The 20098-nt window shown below is 38.3% G+C and overlaps 1 protein-coding gene across 3 annotated transcripts in view; it reads left to right on the forward strand.

Moving 5' to 3' along the window:
- Positions 1-20098, forward strand: part of tsl (torso-like) — a 149693-nt gene that overhangs the window by 115130 nt on the left and 14465 nt on the right. For all 3 annotated transcript variants that reach the window (XM_065221742.1, XM_065221740.1, XM_065221739.1), the window contains one exon: positions 19434-19896. In XM_065221742.1, coding sequence (XP_065077814.1) covers positions 19660-19896 — 237 coding nt within the window. In that variant the 5' untranslated portion in view covers positions 19434-19659. The remainder of the gene's footprint in view (positions 1-19433; positions 19897-20098) is intronic.

Here is a 20098-nt window from a genome sequence, read left to right on the forward strand (position 1 = left end):
CAAAAACTGTTTTGAAACGCTTTTAAAAAGCTCCAATCTTCTCTAGTGAGAGCGAGTATTGTCGGCAACCGTTCCATTTGAACTGCATGTAAATCTGCTGTTCTATTATCGGCAACTCGAAATCAGCTACAATTTGTAGTGTGTGTGTTTCATTTCAAGAAAACCTTGCTAGATTGCTTTTTCCCAGTGGTAAAAATATAGTCAAATTGAAGCTGAAAGCATAAAGAATCGTTTGCATGCATTCAGCGAAGTGTTTTCGTAAGAAAATCCAGTGAAAATAGTGTTTCAATTTGGGTTGCCGAAAATAGTCTTGCAAGCCGAAGGCGTCATTTCCCCTATGTGGCTGACACATAGATATTGTTTTGTTAGGAGCGGTATTTGAGGGGTGGGGGGGGGGGGGGGGGGTTAGGAAAGGTTGTTGAGGGGTGGGGAGGGGGTTGGTTAGGAAAGGTTGTTGATGAGTGGGGGAGGGGTTAGGAAAGGTTGTTGATGAGTGGTGGTGGGGGGTTAGGAGAGGTCGTTGAGGGAGGGGAGAGATTGTTGTGAAGGGGGGAGGGGAAGAGATTGTTGTGAAGGGGGGAGAGGGAGAGATTGTTGTGAAGGGGGAGGGGGAGAGGTTGTTGTGAAAGGGGGAGGGGGTTTCATCATTATTGTGGTCACGCCGTGATCCACCTTAAGTCGCTGATTTGGTCCTGCTTACTGCAGGACCAAGCGCCACGCCGTCCGAAGCGACAATGAGCAAAAGCATGACAGCAGCGCTGTTTTATATCTTTTCAGGTTCAGAACCTGATAGGATTTCCCGCAGTTTTTTATGAATGGGGCGGAGCAGAAAGTTTCTTTTGTGCAGAATATGTAAAATAGGATGGACTTTGGATGTTAATATAATTGCATATATAGAGGCACCAGATATGTTTTACCGTCAGTTGTGTGTAATTCACCAACTGAATGTCATCAAACATGTCTTCAATGCAATTTTTTGTTCAAATTTGGTAAAACTTGGTTTTACTAATGATTGTGGTATGTTTAAAATTTATTTCCCGGAAAAAAGGGATCATTAAAGTCTGTCTCGTTTTCGGGTTATTGATGAGGGGGGTTTTAGAAGTGGTATTTGAGGGGGGGTGGGTAGGAGAGGTATTTGAGGGGGGGGGGGTTTAGGAGAGGTATTTGAGGGGGGGGGGTAGGAGAGGTATTTGAGGGGGGGGGGGGTAGGAGAGGTATTTGAGGGGGGGGGGGTTAGGAGAGGTATTTGAGGGGGGGGGGTTTAGGAGAGGTATTTGAGGGGGGGTAGGAGGGGTTTGATGGTGGGGAGAGGGGTAGGAGAGGTTTCATGGTGGGGGGGGGGGTAGGAGAGGTTTGATGGTGGGGGAGGGTAGGAGAGGTTGTTGAGGGGGGGGCCGAGAGATTGTTGTGAAGGGCGTGTGTGCTTTTCCTCATTGTGGTCACGCCGTGATCCACCTTAAGCTGCTGATTTGGTCCTGCTTACTGCAGGACCAAGCGCCACGCCGTCCGAAGCGTTAATGAGCAGTGGCATGAGACCAGCGCTGATTTATATCTTTTCAGATTCAAGCAGAATGATGTGCAACCAAGTGGTATTCGTTTATGATGACTGGGTTTGCGAAAAAGGCTTATTTCATGAAAACAGTGATAAAATTATCATTTGTACATTTTCAAAAGTTTAATTACAGAAAAATTGGAAAAATATTTATTTCAACAGGTTCGTAATGTAATATCCTATCGATTGGCGTATTTGGATTTTAATTTCATCTATAAATGACAAAGTTACAAGCGTTCAAAACCTAACACTCCTTCACCACACATATTTTTTGATTTGCACCCCAGTATAGTCGACAAAGACGTAGTTCTACGTCAAAAATATGTAATAATGTGCTTTAACTGACAAGGCTACCTATGAGGTACCGATTTAGAACCTAGAACACTTATCCATGAACCTATTTGGATAAGTTTCGTTGCTAAAGACAATGGATGGCCTTTTCAGGTTTGTGGAAAACTGTCAAATAGCCAACAATATGGATATTTTCGAAACGGGGACGACGTGTAGAGGCCGGAAATCGATGATTGACGTCATTTTGAAATCCGGCGACTTCCGGTTTGTGAAAAACTGCTGAATGTCCTTCAATCTGGGTATTTTTGAAATGAAGACGTCGTGTAGAGAATGGAGATCGATTATTGACACCATTTTGGAATCAAGATGGTGACTTCTGGTTTGTGAAAACTATCAAATATCTTATAATATAGGTGTTTTCTGAACGGGAACTACGATTTTAATGATGCAAAAAAATCATAGGTTGCTTAGTTTTTTCAAGGATTTAGAAGCGATGCTTTCACTGGGTGCATATTTTATTGATGGTTTTCAAAGAACAATCTCCGTACAAACTGATGTGACCGCTCCAGATCATCTGAAACAGATTCCACCATCCGACAAGAAATGGCCGAATTCTACACAGATAAAAATTCTGAATTTTAATAGTGATGTAAACATTCATTCACGTAAACTTGTATTTCAGTTCACGCAACCGAGCAACTTGTAAACAATGTTGTTAACAACAATGGGCTTTTGTATACAATATTTGCTACATTGCATGAAATGTCTCAGAACATTACATAATATATAATGTAAACTTGTATGATATGTGACGCTCCATTTATGTGCATCATACTGGGCAGAAATTTACACTACTTTTTCGAACTGTGTACCACAAACCAGTTGTCCCTACCGAACAATTACAATTGTATCCGAAGTTTCATAGAGTTCTGAGAGGTAAAATCTGAAAATCGTTAATTTTTTCGCTTTTCGACGTGCAATGCTTCACTGCAGCATTCACGATGATCAGGATTCCCAGGAACACCATAATCAGGAAGTTTATATGTACCGTAAAACGGGGTATCTTTGATAATGCGGGTAACTTTGATAGTATAATATAAAGATTAAATTTACTCGCTGCGCTTTTTCTAAATTAAAAATATTGGTTACATATTGTAGCTTAGGGTGTTTCCGTTGATATTGTATATAGTTTTTATATAGTATGTACAGATAAAAATTCTGAATTTTAATTGTGATGTAAACATTCATTCAGGTAGACTTGTATTTCATTTCACGCAACCGAGCAACTTGCAAACAATGTTGTTTACAAAGATGGGGGTTTGTATACAATATTTGCTACATTGCATGAAATGTGTCAGAACTTTACATGATATATAATGTAAACGTATATGATATGTGACGCTCCATTTATGTGCTTCGTATTGAACAGAAATTCACACTACTTTTTCGAACTGTGTGTGTTACATATTTTACAAACATATTAAAAAACAATTTTCATATTTTTCGCCCGATTGAAAAAGCACTCAAACCATCACTTATGAAATGTATTTCCGATATAGCCATCACAAATTCAATGTTGTTATATTATTGCCTATGATATTTTCTGGCTATATGCTCATTCAAAGTTTCATATTTAAAGAACTAAAATGTTTGAGTTTCATCGTGCATTATCAAAGTAATCCCAAATCAAAATACTGATGTTCGGGTACAAAACTAAAAAAATAGTGCAAATGCTTTAATTCCCGTTAAACAAATTACTAACGAATTAACACTTGAATCCTCAGTACTTGTTTTAAAAATATAAAATTTGAAAAATATTCATTGCTGCAAAAAAAATTTAGAATATACTTTAAAAAATTATCAATGTTACCCCGTTTTACGGTACCGTGATATACCCTAATTCCAATCAGTGCCTAACTCCGTTCACGTGGGTCGAAGCGTTGAATATCAAGCCGATTTGTAGTGAAACAACAGTAAAATCACCGGTTGGAAACAAACGATTTAAAATTGGCTCACTACTTGACTAGCCTATTGGTCCCAAGTAAATCTGTAAATCATTCTAGTCGAAATTCTAGTAATACACTATGTTTATTTTGATTCGCTATGAAAGTTTGACAGATAAATGAGGGGTTCGTGGATTTTCCTATGTTAATCCTGTGCATTGATTAGCTTGGGACAAGAGCTGAGCCGAAAAGTTGAGCACGTTTCTTCGGGACCCTTGTCTTAGAGTTACCTCTATGTTGGGAAAATATATACAAATCAATTCTCACCAAAGAACAAGATCACGCTTGATTTTCTTAGACAAAAATCAACAAGTAAACAACTGCGGTTGATATTGCAAGCTGTGATATCGTAGTTCGGAATATCAAGCTAACAAAACTCACCAGTGGTGAGAGTGACCTTCATATTTTTTGCTTTACACTCGAATGCAACCGAAACTTCCACAAGCAGCAGCAGTCGCTTCGTGTCTGCCATCGGTGAGGAAAAAAAGGGATAGCATTATTATACCATCTCTTTCTAAGAAAACGATATGTTATTTGTGCCTATAAGACGCTTTTATATTATTTCTCAATATTTGCTTACAATAATTAAACTCGAAAATTCTCATAAGCTTTAAGTTTAAGTTTAAGCTTGTTATATCAGGTGAGTTGAACCCACAATTACGTTATATTATTGTTTTGTATTTTTGGAAGGCTCCTCACGCAACACTTTACCGTAAACACATAATTTCTGATGGATGTTTTTGTTTGTTTGTTCTGTTCCTTTTCATGAATGACCGTTTGCATCTGTGCTTTCTTTTTAATGAGTTTTGACTTGAAACTCGAGGTAGTCGGACGTGTTTCAGAGGTGCAGTCAGAGTTTTTTTCCTCGTTCTTTTGTTTCTGCGGAAACAATAGTTTATATTATTTGAAAGGGAATTATCATCAGTGCAATGGAGTACGCAAGGAAAAATACGGTCAAGGTTCAATTTGGAGATCAAACCAGATCTCCATCCGATGGCGAAATGGTCACGTTTGTTGTTAGAAATATGGGAATTAAACCAGAACAAGTGTCTCATTTGTATCATGATCCATACGAAAAGTGCATAGTTGTGAAGTTTGCCAGTGAAACATTGATGAAGATGTGTCTCGAATATTTGGAAATATGCAACAGAGCAAATAATAACTAACCTTAGAATCAATGTTGCAGACCCTCTAGAAATATTGGATAAAATTTTAGCGAAGAAAAACGAAAAGTTAGGATTGTGGATTTTAGCCAACACAGTTAATTACAATCTGAAGAATTATATGGATGGAAATTTATAGGATTTCAAAAGGATTTTGACTTTAGAAATGAATCGAAGAAAACAATTTTTGGAAAAGGAATTTAGTAATTACACAAGTTTAATAACGTAATTCAAAGATATAAATGCTCTAAAGGTTTTTTTTATGGTATTCGGATTTTTCATGTTAGGTTAAGATAAAGGGTGATACGGTCAAAATTTGGTCAAGGGAAAACGCGTGTAAATCGGTGAAATCGTTTATTTAAAAAATCAAATTAAATTTCTTTTTCAAGTTCAATTAGTATAAAATTCAGGAAAAATATTCAGTTCCGCTTTTCCAAATCCGAATTGCCGGGCCTTACGCTTGACCCCTGCCATCAGATTTTGTACAGCCACCTTGTCCACCTTCTTCGCCGCAGAAAGCCAGTTTGCCTTGAACTGCTGCTCGCCCTTAGCAGTTTTTTTGGTCTTCTTTAGGTTCTGCTTGACAATAGCCCAGTATTTCTCAATTGGGCGGAGCTCTAGCGTGTTGGGAGGGTTCTTGTCCTTGGGAACCACCTGCACGTTGTTGGCGGCGTACCACTCCATGGCCTTTTTACCGTAATGGCAAGATGCCAAATCCGGCCAAAACAGTACTGAACAACCGTGTTTCTTCAGGAAAGGCAGCAGACGTTTATTCAAACACTCTTTCACGTAAATTTCTTGGTTGACAGTCCCGGAAGCTATGAAAATGCTGCTTTTCAAGCCACAGGTACAGATGGCTTGCCAAACCAGATATTTCTTTGCGAACTTTGACAGTTTATGTGCTTGAAAACATCTGCTACCTTTCCCCTTCCTTTTGCCGTATAAAACTCCTGTCCCGGAAGCTGCTTGTAGTCGGCTTTGACGTAGGTTTCGTCGTCCATTACCACGCAGTCAAACCATAGAGGTAACTCTAAGACCACTGGGTCCCGAAGAAAATCATTATTATTTTTGGCTCACTCAGTACCAGAACAACGGTCCCAAGCAGGCCCAAGCTATTTCACTCACCCCTGCATGTTCTGCATGAATCCACACACCCCTGATGTTATCTGTCAAACTTTCATAGCGAATCAAAACAAACATAGTGTAGTAATAGAATTTCAACTAGAATAGGGTACGTTAATCGTTTGCTTGGGACCAATAGGCTACTAAAGTGGTGAGCCAATTTAAAATCGTTAGTTTCGTATTGATTGTTGGTCAAACTTCGTCAGCATCGTCGTGTACAGCCTCCGGGATCGCGCTTTGGCCGTCGTATTTTGTTTATCATCGCGATTTGGAGTCACTACCTTCTTGTAAGTCGATAGTCCGGCTCGTTTTTTGGCTCGATGCACGGTTGTAGACGATACACCCAGCTTATTTGCGGCATCTCGGAGAGAGAGGTTAGGGTTTCGCTTGAAACTACCGGCAACTCTCTTTGTCGTCTCAGCGGCTTCCGGTTTTCGATTTCCCCCCGATCCAGACTTCCTGGCTGTCGACAAACGTTCCCCAAACACTTTAATTACATTTGTAACGGTTGATTTGGCAACTTTTAGCGATTTTGCCAACTTTGCGTGCGAGTAGCTCGGATTTTCGCGATGCGCGAGCAAAATTTTGATACGCTGCTCTTCTTGCTTGGACGGCATTTTGACAACTGAAGAGTGAATTCCAAAATCAAAATAGGAGCAACATTCTACACACACACACCTTCAAAATGAGGGGTGTTCAGGTTTTTTAAATGCAAAATTGAAAGAAATACGTCAAGTTGATATTGACCAAATTTTGACCGTATCACCCTTTAGGTTAAGTTAGGTTAGGTTCCCTTCCCTTTCTTAAAGTGTGTTCGTTAATGTACATATGGTATGGATGATAAAGAATTAGTGGATATGAGTGAGTGTATATGAGTGAGTGTGTTATTAACCCCGAGTACGCCGCGGGTAATCGGTTTCCCAAATTAACGTTAGTATTAAGCTAAGGGAAGCTAAAAAATGGCAGCAATACAGAAACAAGGAAAAAGGATAAGGTACAAGAAGAAAAAAGAAGAAAAGAAGAAGGTGCGAGAAGAAAAAGTGAAAAATATGTATTGTATATTTTAAATTTTGATCGTTCAATAAAAAAAAAAAAAAATATATATATATATAGTTTTTAAAGCTTGTAGATTCATTGAACGTGAGCTCACATTAGAATGCAAGAAATATACCAACAAAGTTGAAATCATGTACAAAGTTGTATTTTATGATGAGAATAGAGCTAAAGAAGGAACATAGTAAAGAAGTTATTTTATAGTATGGAATTTTAAATCAATATGTTGAAAATCCTCAAAGGAGGCTGGAAATTGATATTTGACGCCATTTTGAAACCCTAGAATAGTTAGTGTCTCTGCTTACGGGCCCGTCCAACCCCTTTTGGCCCTTCATACAGCAGTAGGTATGTTGAATTCAGAATGATGACGAAATTTGATCTTGCAGCCGCATGCAGGGCAAGACCCAAGCTAGGATGGTGGCTACTTACATACATACATACATACATACATTTTGAAACCCTAGAATAATTGGCTTTTTATGTACGTTCGATGATGTTAGTAGATTATTACTGTGCGTTATACGTCAAAAAAGTAGATTTTTATTCTAGTAGTAAACTGTATTTGATTTTGCGTTGCAAAAATTGTTACATATTCGAGATTATGCCGACGAAATGCACCAACAATCATCGAAATTACCCTATACTTTGAGATCAATAAAAACTAGATCACCAATCATCAACTCTTCTTGTCGCACTATGTCGCTACAACAAACCAGAAAATGGTACAGCCATTGCTACAACCTACTACAGATCAACCAATCAAATCACCATGTTGCCAGAGTGTATGGTTTAAATTTGGAAAATACCGTGTTGATCTATCCATTTGAAAAATTATGATATTCAAAAACTTAAGCACATTCTTAAGTCATCCTTTTTTTTAGCAACTCTGAAAGAATATCCTCAAATTTCAAAGTACCTTGAAATTAAACGATGGTCCAAAATCTTCATCTTCAGGAAGTTCATTGAGATTTTTAAGATCTCTGACAAACTGCTATGAAGTTCCCTAAACTGAAACGAAGATCCCTGAAGTCTTCTATCATTACGAAATTCCCTGAACTTTTTAAAAATGCCCTGTACTTCTATGAAGTTATACGCAGTTCCTCGAATTATTTATTTAATTTAATTTGTGCGGAATTCTCTGAACTATTTTAAGTCCATGAGGTCTCATCAAAGCTCTGAAGTTATAAAAAAAGGTCCCTGAATAATAAAGAGGTTCCCTGCCATTGAACAATAAACTTCTACGAAGATACCTAAACTTGTATAAAGTTCCCACTTCTACGAAGTTTTCTAATCTCAGAACTTCAAATAATTTAACTAAATTTAGCTCATGATTCATCTGACATATGTTAGTCTTAATGCATAAAACAAAATATAATAATAATACCAAAGAAACTTTCAAAATCAAGATGAGTGTGAGTGAAAACAGTTAACGGAACATTAGAGTCAAACGAAGTATAAGTTTTACTAATCACATTAGCGACAGTATGAATAGCCTCAATCAGCCCATACTTTCAATTACGAGCTGCGAGGTGTATGAAGTGTCGTTGTCTTATAACTTTTTCAGATACGTAGAAGAAGAGTTACCGAAGCAGAAACTTTACGAAGTTCTCTGAAGTTCGGTGGACTTCTACAAAGTTAGCTGAACTTTAAAAAAAAATCTGCACCTCAAGAAAGTTTTCTGAACTTTTAAAAAGTTCCCTGAAGTACCACGAAGTTTCTTGAAGAACTACAAAATTCCTTGCAACTCGGATAGCAGTGTAGTGGCTGTATGTGCATTGTCAGACAGCACCAGCAATTAAACAGAGGAAGTGGTAGAGGTGCTGCATGAAGAGGTGGTGATAATGGATGTGCCCTCAGGAGGCCGATGAAGCATGCAAAAACGAACATCAGCATCCTCGGTAGAAAGGGTTTGCGGATCTGTCGAGATTCGATGCGTTGCAAGCACAAAAAATATAGGAAATCGATTTAGATCTCCATTGTAATATTTGTTTAGTCCTTCGGCTCCGCAGAGCTTTCAAAGATATTGAGCCTACTAAATAAACATTTTGGAAAACATGGTTTTCGATTCAGATACTGACCGTTGAGTGTGACAAATATGTTGACTACTACTTGGGACGAACACACCATGCTTTTTGTCTAAATATATTTGAACAGTTCTCAAATTTAAGGGAGGGTTTTTCCTTTGATATCATATATATTTTTTATATAGTATGTGTTACATATTTTACAAACATATTAAAAAAAAACACAATTTTCGTATTTTTCGCCTGTTTGAAAAAGCATTGAAACCATCACTGATGAAATGTATTTCCGATATAGCCGTCACAAATTCAATGTTGTATTTTTATTGCCTATGATGTTTTCTGATTATATACTCATTGAAAGTTTCAAATTTAAAGAACTAAAATGTTTGGGTTTCACGCATTTTTTTTTCTACATACATCGATCATTATCAAAGTAACCCCAAATCAAAATACTGATGTTAGGTCACGAAACAAACAAAAAATGTGCAAATGCTTTAATTTCCGCAAAACAAATTACTAACGAATTAACTCTTGGATCCTCAGTACTTGTTTTAAAAATATGAAATTTGAAAAACATTCATTGCTGCAAAAAAATTAAGAATATACTTTTAAAAATGATCAATGTTACCCCGTTTTACGGTACATGTTTGAATTAACTAGTGATGTCAGCTACAGCTTGATAGGTTGAAAATACTGATGGATGAAGTCACACGAATCAATTTCAACATCGAAGTTTTTTTAAAGCGCCCTCCGAACTATTGGTTCTCTGCCAGCTGCAAAATACCTATCAATTTGATTCACCAAGATCAATCGGATTCAAATCAGGCTTATCAATATCCAAAAATTTGAGCTAATTTGGTGGCGAACTGATTCTCCACTGGCTCTTTGAAGTTTATATGGGAATTACTATAAGAAAAGAGTATTTTTTGTCCTCATCGTTCTAGCCCTGCACCATAATAATTTACGGAAAAGTTGTCCATCAGAGCCCTCCCCTTTCCCAGCTACAACTTTGTTGAAAACCACTTTTTAATTGAATGTCAAGAAAATTTGTTATTAATTAATTTCCAAGTTGATAACTTGCTGGTAGGATTAATCGGCTGTTTTCAGGGCAACACTGCATCTTGCCCTTATGACATAATGCCTCGATTTTTTGTCCTATTATTGAAATGTTGTCTGCTGAGTAGTAAATGAACCATGTGAAAAGAACATCATCTTCCTAATCAATTTATAACTAATTAGCCTTAGCCACTTCAAAGGGCCAAGTGCAGTATGAGTTCGCATCCTAATGAGAACAAATTTTGTGAGAATGATCAGGAGCTGATTTGAAATCGTTTGAACTTGGTGGAGCTAAATCAATATTTTGAACCATGAAAATTCCATGCGCATGGATCGGTAACAAATAACCCCGCCGATAATTAGTTCGTAATCGTTTAACTCATCTTCCGCTTGAAATACTTCTATAAAACCACAATCTCTCAACCCTCAAAAACTGAATACCAACTGATTGAAATCAATCAGTTGTACCAACAACACGAGAATGTGACAGGACTACAACAGTTCTCTGCTGTTTTTTATCACCAACCAGCCACTTTTAGCATGCACGCAGGACGTAGGACGTAGGTACGCTGCCGATCTCCCTGGAGCTCGCCGAGCTTAGCTCATGAGACACAGCACATGTGACACGAATGAGGTACGTAGGAACAAAAAAGAAACGCGAAATAATTTGTCTCGAAATGTACCAGGCACCTACGATCTTATAGAAAGCGTGTCTCTATCACGCGGGATGGATGCACGTGTACATTAACTCTGATTATATGTTTATTGAGTAGTCCTTAAGTTTTCTACTAACGTAGCACTAACCAGATTTAAATAAAATGCTCCATTTGCAAAACAAAAGCATTTTAAGATTGCACTCGTATATCTCACCGTGTAAAATTTCGAAACCATCATCATACTCATAGTTCTTCTATTCTCCACGAGTGCCAACTTTGATTTGCCAATTGCGCCTGACAAAATTTAACCTTCAAGTAGATTCTGCGTCTGCTCGATCCAGCTGTGTCCAACCAAAATCAATCCCTTGAGCGCATTGGAGCGCTTTTGAGTAAATGCAAAAATAATTCAGAGTTAAGCTGGGTTTAGACAGGGCAAGTCAATTGATCAAGTCAGTTGAATTCAATTCAAATAGTTTACACGTTCATGTCAGTTGATTTCCACTGAGTTGATCAATTGACTTGCCTTGACTAAACCCAGCTTTAAGAGAAGATAATGATTTTTTTTTCTGAATACTTCTAGTTGTTGTTTCTTATTGTAAGAACAACTTGATTAGCTCAGAGAACTAACTAAATGAGAATTTAAGCAAATGGTTTTGCTTGGGAGGTTTTTGATTGATTTATGATTGAATAATGATTCAAAGATACGTAGACATGCAGAGCTTTGACAGCATAGAGTTGCTGTGTTAAGTATTTTATTTTTTCCATTGATTTGTTTTTCGTCGATCTTGTTTTCCGTGCTGAGCACCAATGCTACCGACGCCAGGGAGGCAGCTCAAACACAGGGACTCTACTTTTCGACCCATCAACTTATGAACCGGGGACCAACGGCTTTACTTCTCTTTACTCAGAACATCAAGACGGCGCCGACTAGGATTGAACCCAGGCCTGCTGGGGTGAGAGAAAATCACGCATACCACTACATCACCGGCGCCGCTAATTAAGTATTACAGGTCTTCATTGTAAACCTCATGCAAATTTTAAATAAAAAATGAAGCGCCAGTGAATTCTTCAAAAGAGTTTAAAATTCCAAAAAAAGGATGAATTTTAAGAATTTGTTGGAGTATTCTACAGAAAATTTCTGAACTATTATAAAAAAAATCAAAGGATTTCCAGAGAGAACTTCAAATTTATTTTAGAAGTATTCTGTAAAGATCTCTGCGAAAGGAAATTAATCTAAAGGAAAGGCTTGAGAACAATCAAATAAAAGCCTGTGAAGTTTTGAGCGAAATTTTCATACACAAATTGTGAAGACTTCGAACCTGTCGCAGATACAAATTCAAGATCCAGAAAAGGTGCTGCTGTCTTAGAAATTACCCATTTAACCTTCAGCTTAATCGCATTCAGTTTTGTGCTTAATTAAAATATCTAATACCTACCTAAAATTGCTAATTGAGGTTTGCTGGTCACCATGAAGATGAAGGAGATTTGGATGAATTTATGTCCCTAGGATAGAATGCGGATCCTTCTCGTTTTTGGCAACACGAGATTTATGTATTTTTGGCATTCTATATAATGTATGGAACGCTTTATTTAATTTGAAATTGTACTGGACCACTCTTCATGGGTTAGAGGTCTGTGTGGTATTTCATGAATAAATGTCCATAAAGCACTAATATATTCTGAGGAAAGTTGTAGCTGATGGGATTGTGTTTCCATAACTGGGTAGGCGCTGCACTTGGAATTTTTTTTTTGAAAATCAGGGAATATCAGAGAATTTTGTTTTCTTCGTTGAGTCGACACCCTGCTTTAAGACGCTTTTTGGTTATTTCTCATTTGCTTAGAATAATTAAATGCGGAAATTTACAAGCTTTATATAATGTTCAAAATGTTATAAACCAATGGATTACAAAAAATATTATTTGGTTCATTTTAGTGGAAATTGAAGCTATCGGTGTTTTTCTTGTATGCGAGAAAGCTGCACACACCATGAGGCTGCACAGTTGCTCAATCCAACATCCTTCAACTCAGTGATTAATCTGCGTTCTATTTCATCTAAGAATTTACCTTCCGGCATCTTGAATGATTCACTTAACAAGACCAAGATATTACTGCAAACGTGACTGCACATCCAACTGCGTCAACGTAAAATGACAACCATGGTGTGTGTATTACAGGTAGTATTGAAAATTAAAATGCAACTGAGCTTATAAGAATTTGGTCCAAAAACTTTAAAAAAATCATGTCAAAGTCAAAACACGATTAAATATGAACAATAAACATATCAAGTGTTGGGAATCGAAAATATTTGACAGCGGTTTGCTTAAACTTCTATAAAGAACAACTGTTTGATCAAAGTAGTCGATCGCGTTCAGAAAAAAAACGTCAAATGGAACTTGAAAGAAGAAAAAATATTGTGCACAAACACCTGAAAAATCCGAAGTGGTCCGGTTGCCAGCTGGCTAAAGTGCTGAAGATGCCAAAAACAACAATTTGTCGAGTGCTCAAAACCTACAAGGAAACCCTGAATGTGGAAAGGAATCAGCGGACCTACGAAACAACTGGAACCAGGTGAATCAAATTGAGCAGTAGAGATAATTTCCAACCCGAAAAGATTCTCAATCGAACGAGGGATCGAATATCCAGTGCGTTGTGTATTGTGACAGCGTCACTTAACGCATCGGAAAAGGCGAGATAATACATAATTGAGTTTGTAGCTTGCTAATTGGACTTCATTTGGATTCACTCACTCAACCAATAACGAACGGCTGGTATGGCAACACCTGCATAATTTGACACCTTTATTGCCTCATGAAATGAGCAAAAACGTTTGCCGTAGTTGAAAATTTTGGCAGGTAAAAAATACAGTTTCAAAAAATGTATATTTGTATTTCCGCCTTAAATATTAAACATCAAGTCAGTGATCTCTCAGGTTTAGGTGAGTTGAACCCACAATTACGTTATATTATTGTTTTGTATTTTTGGAAGTCTCCTCACGCAACACTTTACCGTAAACACGTAATTTCTGATGGATGTTTTTGTTTGTTTGTTCTGTTCCTTTTTCATGAATGACCGTCTGCATTTGTGCTTTCTTTTTCATCGTAGTTTTTAAAGCTTGCAGATTCATTGAGCGTGAGCTCACATTAGAATGCAAGAAATATACCAACAAAGTTGAAATCATGTACAAAGTTGTATTTTATGATGAAAATAGAGCTAAAGAAGGAACATTGAAAAGAAATTATTTTATAATATGGAATTTTGACTCAATATGTTGAAAATCGGGTATAAATTACACGCAAAACAAATGGCATATTCAGAGGATATAATCGTGAATTTCTTCCTTAAAATCCTCAAAGGAGGCTGGAAATGATATATGACGCCATTTTGAAACCCAAAAATAATTGGCCTTTTATGTATGTAAACTTGAACAGTGATGTTATCAGATGATCACTGTACATTTTAAATTTAAAAATAATGATTTCCAAATCACATAGGTGAATTATCAAATGTTATGGTTCCACTTGTTCCAGTGTACATTATAGTCGCTATATTCATAGTCTGGCGGATAGAATCTCGGGAACCAATTGAGCTGTCAAATAGCGGAACCAATCGAGCAAATCAAGACCAACAACAGAAATTCAACATCAGCTATTGCGAACAAAACTTCGGAAACCATTTTCTCGTGACTCAAAGTTGCCTACGCAAACTGACACCATCTTTGGGTTGAGGAAAGTTTCCCCTATCCGACGATGCTGGTATTTTGCGTTCGATTGGCGAGTAAAGAATAATCAACGTATTGTTTATAATAGTTGATAGTACCTTTTCAATTGTTGGTCTACAATATATTGAATTGGTTTCGCATTTTGGTAGATCAAAATTCTATCCGCCAGACTATGAATATAGCGACTATAGTGTACATTACCTCACACATGGTCGGTCACAACTTTTGAAGACCCTTGCTTCCCCTAAAATGCGATGTGTATCATACAGACATGGTCCCTAGAAAAACTGTGAGAATACTCGGGTTGTATATACGGCAAAGTAATCAAATGAATATATATAGAACGAATTCCGTGAACAGGATTTAGGATTTTTGCAGACCTCGTCATTGTTTTGAGTTTTTGCAAACATTGATCGGGTTCAGAACGACAATTCACCATGACATCACTACACTACCGTTCTTAAAAAAGACGGCAAATATCAAACCCAGCACCAGCACCGGCCATGTTCATGTGTCACCCACAGACTGTGGGAACCGCTACTGCCACCCGTTTGTTTTGCATAACCAAGTCAACCCGTTCGGCCCGCTTGATTACCATATTATTTGTGAGTTCATTATTCAATCTAAATATGAACAGTCAAACGACGCGGTTCTCTCGCTTGGCCTGCCTGGCTGCGTCTGGAATGAAGGCAAAACTCTTTGAACAAATTGGCTCTGATTGTTCTAGCTACTAGAGCTACTTGCGATGCTGGCTGCTGGTGCTGACCGGTGATGATGGCTGGCGGACGGCTGAAAATAGAACAAATCTGTTTTCTTGGCATAATTGAAAATTATTGCCACAGCAGACGGAATTGATTGGATTATATCCGGGGTGGGAATTGTTTTCTTTTCCAATTGTGAGTCAGGCTAGCTTCCAAACTAAAACTTTCTACACATAGGGAATTGCCGGTACTAAGAAAATTTCCGACACTTTAAACTTGTGCTGATTCACTAGTGCCGGTGAGCCTGTCGCTCATAATAATGGTTATCAGCATGATGTACACAGTTTTTGGAAGCTGATAAATATTGCCGCATCAATTGACGTCTAGATTTTCAAAGATAAGTTTAACAATTTTAAAACCATTTCAGCGTTTCTAGCTATAATCAATTACTATTAGTCTTGTTTTATAGAGATTTTAGGGAAAACAGTGCCGAAAAGTGACACCTAAGTGTTGTGTTCTTACACATTTTTTTTGAGAAAAAATGTATAAAACTGATGCTTTTACAGGGTGTCGACGCAAAGAAGGAAACTAAATTCCTTGTGAAGTAATTAAATTGGGTTGTTAGCGGAACGCTTAAATAAAACAACAAAAAAGATTATATTCCACAGAAAGGAGGAAAAGTAACTAATGATTACAAATGTAAGGAGGAAAAAGTACTAATGGTTCAAGACGCTGATAGCTTAGAATCATGCTCAAACATCTGCTCAACAGGCAACATTAATGTTTCTGGGGCTTGAAATAGAGCGCAAAAATCATGGATACTATGTTACACTGCGCAATACAGTGCTGTCTACAAAGCAGCTGCATGATCATGTCATAAGATTACCAATCTTTTAAATAATTGATAACTATTTCATTTGTCGGTTGACTAGTTAAAAAACGATCTTCAACGAAGTTGTAGCTTAGAAAATTTCGTAGAAGAATAGTTATCGAACTTTCTCTCAGAACAATATAGAAAAAGGGTAGATGGAAATGAACAACAAGTTTGGATTTCCCATGGTAATTCCCATACAAAATTACAATGGATTGTGCACAGACAATGTCTAACCAAACGACTTCAAATTTAGGAAGGCTTTTCAGGACTCCATTTGGCTGTGGAGAGAATATTACAAATTCTGCATCAGTCTAATGTGCAGTATTCATCATTGTCATTCCCACTAAAGATTTATCAAAATCTAACCACTCAAAATCTAAGTACCTATCTCCCAGGTAAACATGTCAAGATCACAGGTTTAAAAATGAAACTAAAACGGGCAGAATCGGAACCTATCTAACCTAACACAGATTAAAGTAAAGAAGAAAAATCTAGGCTTAGTAGCCAACATAATGAAGTAATGAAGTTGGGTTGTTAGCGGAATGCTAAAATAAAACAGCAAAAAAGATGTACAATCTTCATCAGTTGAAATCAGTGTTGGCTAAAATCAAGATCAGAAAATCAAAATCAGCAATCTTTCAAGATCATTCTTCTTCTTATCCTGGTCCGACATCCCTCAGGATTGCACCTGCATCACAATGTTACGCCAATTCACTCGGTCCGTAGCTTCTTGTCTTCAATTTCTTGACCGTCCCACACTTCCAAGATCCTGCTCCACTTGGTCTAACCACCTTGCTCGCTGTGCTCCTCTTCGTCTTGTACCGGCCAGATTCGAGGCAAACACCATTTTTGCGGGATTGTTGTCCGGCATTCTTAAAACGTGTCCCGCCCATCGTACCCGTCCAGCTTTCGCAACTTTCTGGATACAGGGTTCGCCATAGAGTTGCGCCAGCTCGTGGTTCATCCTTCGCCTCCATACACCGTTCTCACATACCCCGCCAAAGATGGTCCTAAGCACTCGTCGTTCGAAAACACCCATTGCTTGCAGGTCCTCCTCGAGCATCGTCCACGTCTCGTGCCAGTAGAGAACTACCGGTCTTATCAGCGCCTTGTACATTTAGTACGGTGTTGAAGTTTACCCGACCTCAGGGTCTTGTGGAATCCGTAGTAAGCACGACTTCTGGCAATTATGCGTCTACGAATTTCTCTGCTGCAGTTGTTATCCGACGTCACCAATGATCCGAGATACACAAATTCATCAAAATATGTGAACGCTCTGGCGTCTGGCAGTTCTGTTTATATATTTGTCGATTCATTTTTAGAGTCGGTTAAGTAGAAGTCGATAAAGTAGAATATTGAAGAATATTGAACTATGATGTCCAAAGCTATTGATATCTCCAAATGAGGCACATAGACTCCAAGTCCATAGTGTTCAGGCATAATTCATAGCATAAGATTCACACATGAAATGGATGTGTTTCACAATAAGCGCAAAATTAAGTGTGAGACACATGATGATGACGTGTGGAATTTTTTGAGTGTATCCACTTCCTATTTCATTTAATTAATGCCGCAGCCTTAAGTCCGAACGTAATTGTAGGTGAAGTAACTGTCTTATACATCAACTTTTTCTCAAAAATTCAATCATAGTTTTACTACTTCCTATCCTATTGTATAGCCTTTCTTTACGAAAGGTGTACGAAAACGGCAAACACTTATTTATGAATGAAATTAATCAACTCAGAGCTCTAAGGAATACGTTGCTTAAAAAAAACTCAGAGCTCTAAGGAATGCGTTGCTTAAAACTGAGATCGGTTACTACCAGGTGCATGATGACCTTTCGGTTAGGACTTAGACGGTGATCAACATTGTATAATTTAAATGTTAACGATGGAACATACTGGGGATCATCAAACAGCAAAAATATATAAAGAATTCATAATAAAATTTATCTCATCAAGGTCAGCCTCCGTGTATGGTAAACCATCAAAGCGGGGTAGAGACACCGAAGTGATGCACTTGAAATTGGCGTAGGTACCAGATTCTTATGAATCAATCTACCACTCACATCAGCACAATAATGCGAGGCCTGACCCCCTTTTCCTACCGGGTAAAATAGTGACGACTCAACACGGGTCGTAAAATACTTCCAAGTCATTTTTCTTTCGCTGGAGCCTTGCTTTGTTAAACAAAACAAACCTTACTAATCTAAAACCATACCGCGGCAAAGTGGATGCCTATCCAAAGACAAAACGATGCAGCCCATTCACTATAGTCAGGACTGAGGGAAAAAACTTACCATATTGTTGTTAAACATTGCTCGCAGTTCGTAATTGAGACCCACATTTTAGGTGCAAAACATCCACTACCCCTACAACAAAACTCGATCGAACCGGAAAATAGAAGCTTTAAACTCTAGGATGGTCAAAACATGAAGCAAAAATTTGGCATTCCATATGGACGTATAATGAATAGTTATCACGATCAGCTAGTTTAACGGGGTAAAGGCATAAAGCTTTAAAGTTTATATCACAGCTTGTGTACAACCCTAGCGAAATAGTGCTCAACTGAGCATATGCAATCGTTTTTGTTTTACCTCCACCAAACTTGCACATATGCATAAAATCGCTATCCATATGCACCTCATCGCCGTCTCAACATCGCTTGCATTCGTATTCCGTTCAAGCATAACAGTTCGCAGAATTATTCAAACAGGTAGTCTCATTGACAAATTTCGGAACCTGAAAAAAGTAGACACCGCGAAATATTACGTTAAGATGAAGACAGATCACCCGAATAAAGTTATCTATTGAAGTTCAATAACCAGACAGGCGACTTTGCCTGCCAAGGTTGGCAAATAGATATTGTTTACTGACACGTTTACCGTCTCTTGATCCACCGCCGCGAATGGAAGATACACGTCACATGTATCATCGCATATCCATGCCAAGACCACACCAAGCCGCGCCACTGAAACCTGCAACGGATCATAATTCAACGTTCAAGCCCTGTGGCTGCGGCGGCTCGATCTTGAACTCTAAATAGACGCACTATATTGAAGCTGTTATATAGTAGACAAGGCAGGTGGCTTAAATAATAATGTGCTATTGTTAGGTTGGCCATTTCCACTTACCCATTTTTGCCATTAATCCGTCCTTGATCTTAACCTTCTTCTTGTAAATAATTATAATTTTCTTTATTGTTCTTACTCCCATTCCAGTTGGTCCCTCGAGCTGACCGCGGCTACACTTATGACCCTGCACCCTGCAACGGACAACCCCATCTAGACGATGCTGCCGTGAGTCTTGAAAAACCAGATCTATGAGTGGAAATCGGTGGCTTCACTTGGAATCATTGCACTATAGTAAACCGACAGTAGCGGTTGCACGCCGTCACAGAAACGGAAGCCACAGGGAGGGACAACGCCCCCCTCCATCCGACGGGTTATGACGAAGCTCATTGTGCTCAACGTGCTGGGCACACTGGTTGGACCGTTATTGGTGCTGACGTTTCTGCTATCATCACTGGATAGCTGTGTAGGGCAGCGCGAATCGCAACTGCGGCTGGGGAAAGCAATCAACATCTTCATCCGGTATGGCTATCTGTCGATATCGATGAAGGTGATCTCGTACAATGATAGCGAGACGTGGCTGTTCAAGGAACCGACTAAAAACATTTTCAAGGTTGGTGATAGTTTGGCTAAGTTTAGAATAAAAATTTACAGTTCGACAGTGAGCATGCATAAGGGCGTAAACGCGATGGTCGATTCTCTTCATCGATTTTCTCTTTTGTTAATAACTCGCTAGATTTAACGTTTCTCGGTGCGTTTGCTATTGCTTTTGATAGCCAATACAACCTGTTACAACTCTGTATTGAACAAATTCT

This window comes from Ochlerotatus camptorhynchus, unplaced genomic scaffold (genome assembly GCF_037179485.1).
Source record: "Ochlerotatus camptorhynchus isolate MF236.1 unplaced genomic scaffold, CSIRO-AGI_Acam_v1.1 ptg000147l, whole genome shotgun sequence".
NCBI lineage: Eukaryota > Metazoa > Arthropoda > Insecta > Diptera > Culicidae > Ochlerotatus > Ochlerotatus camptorhynchus.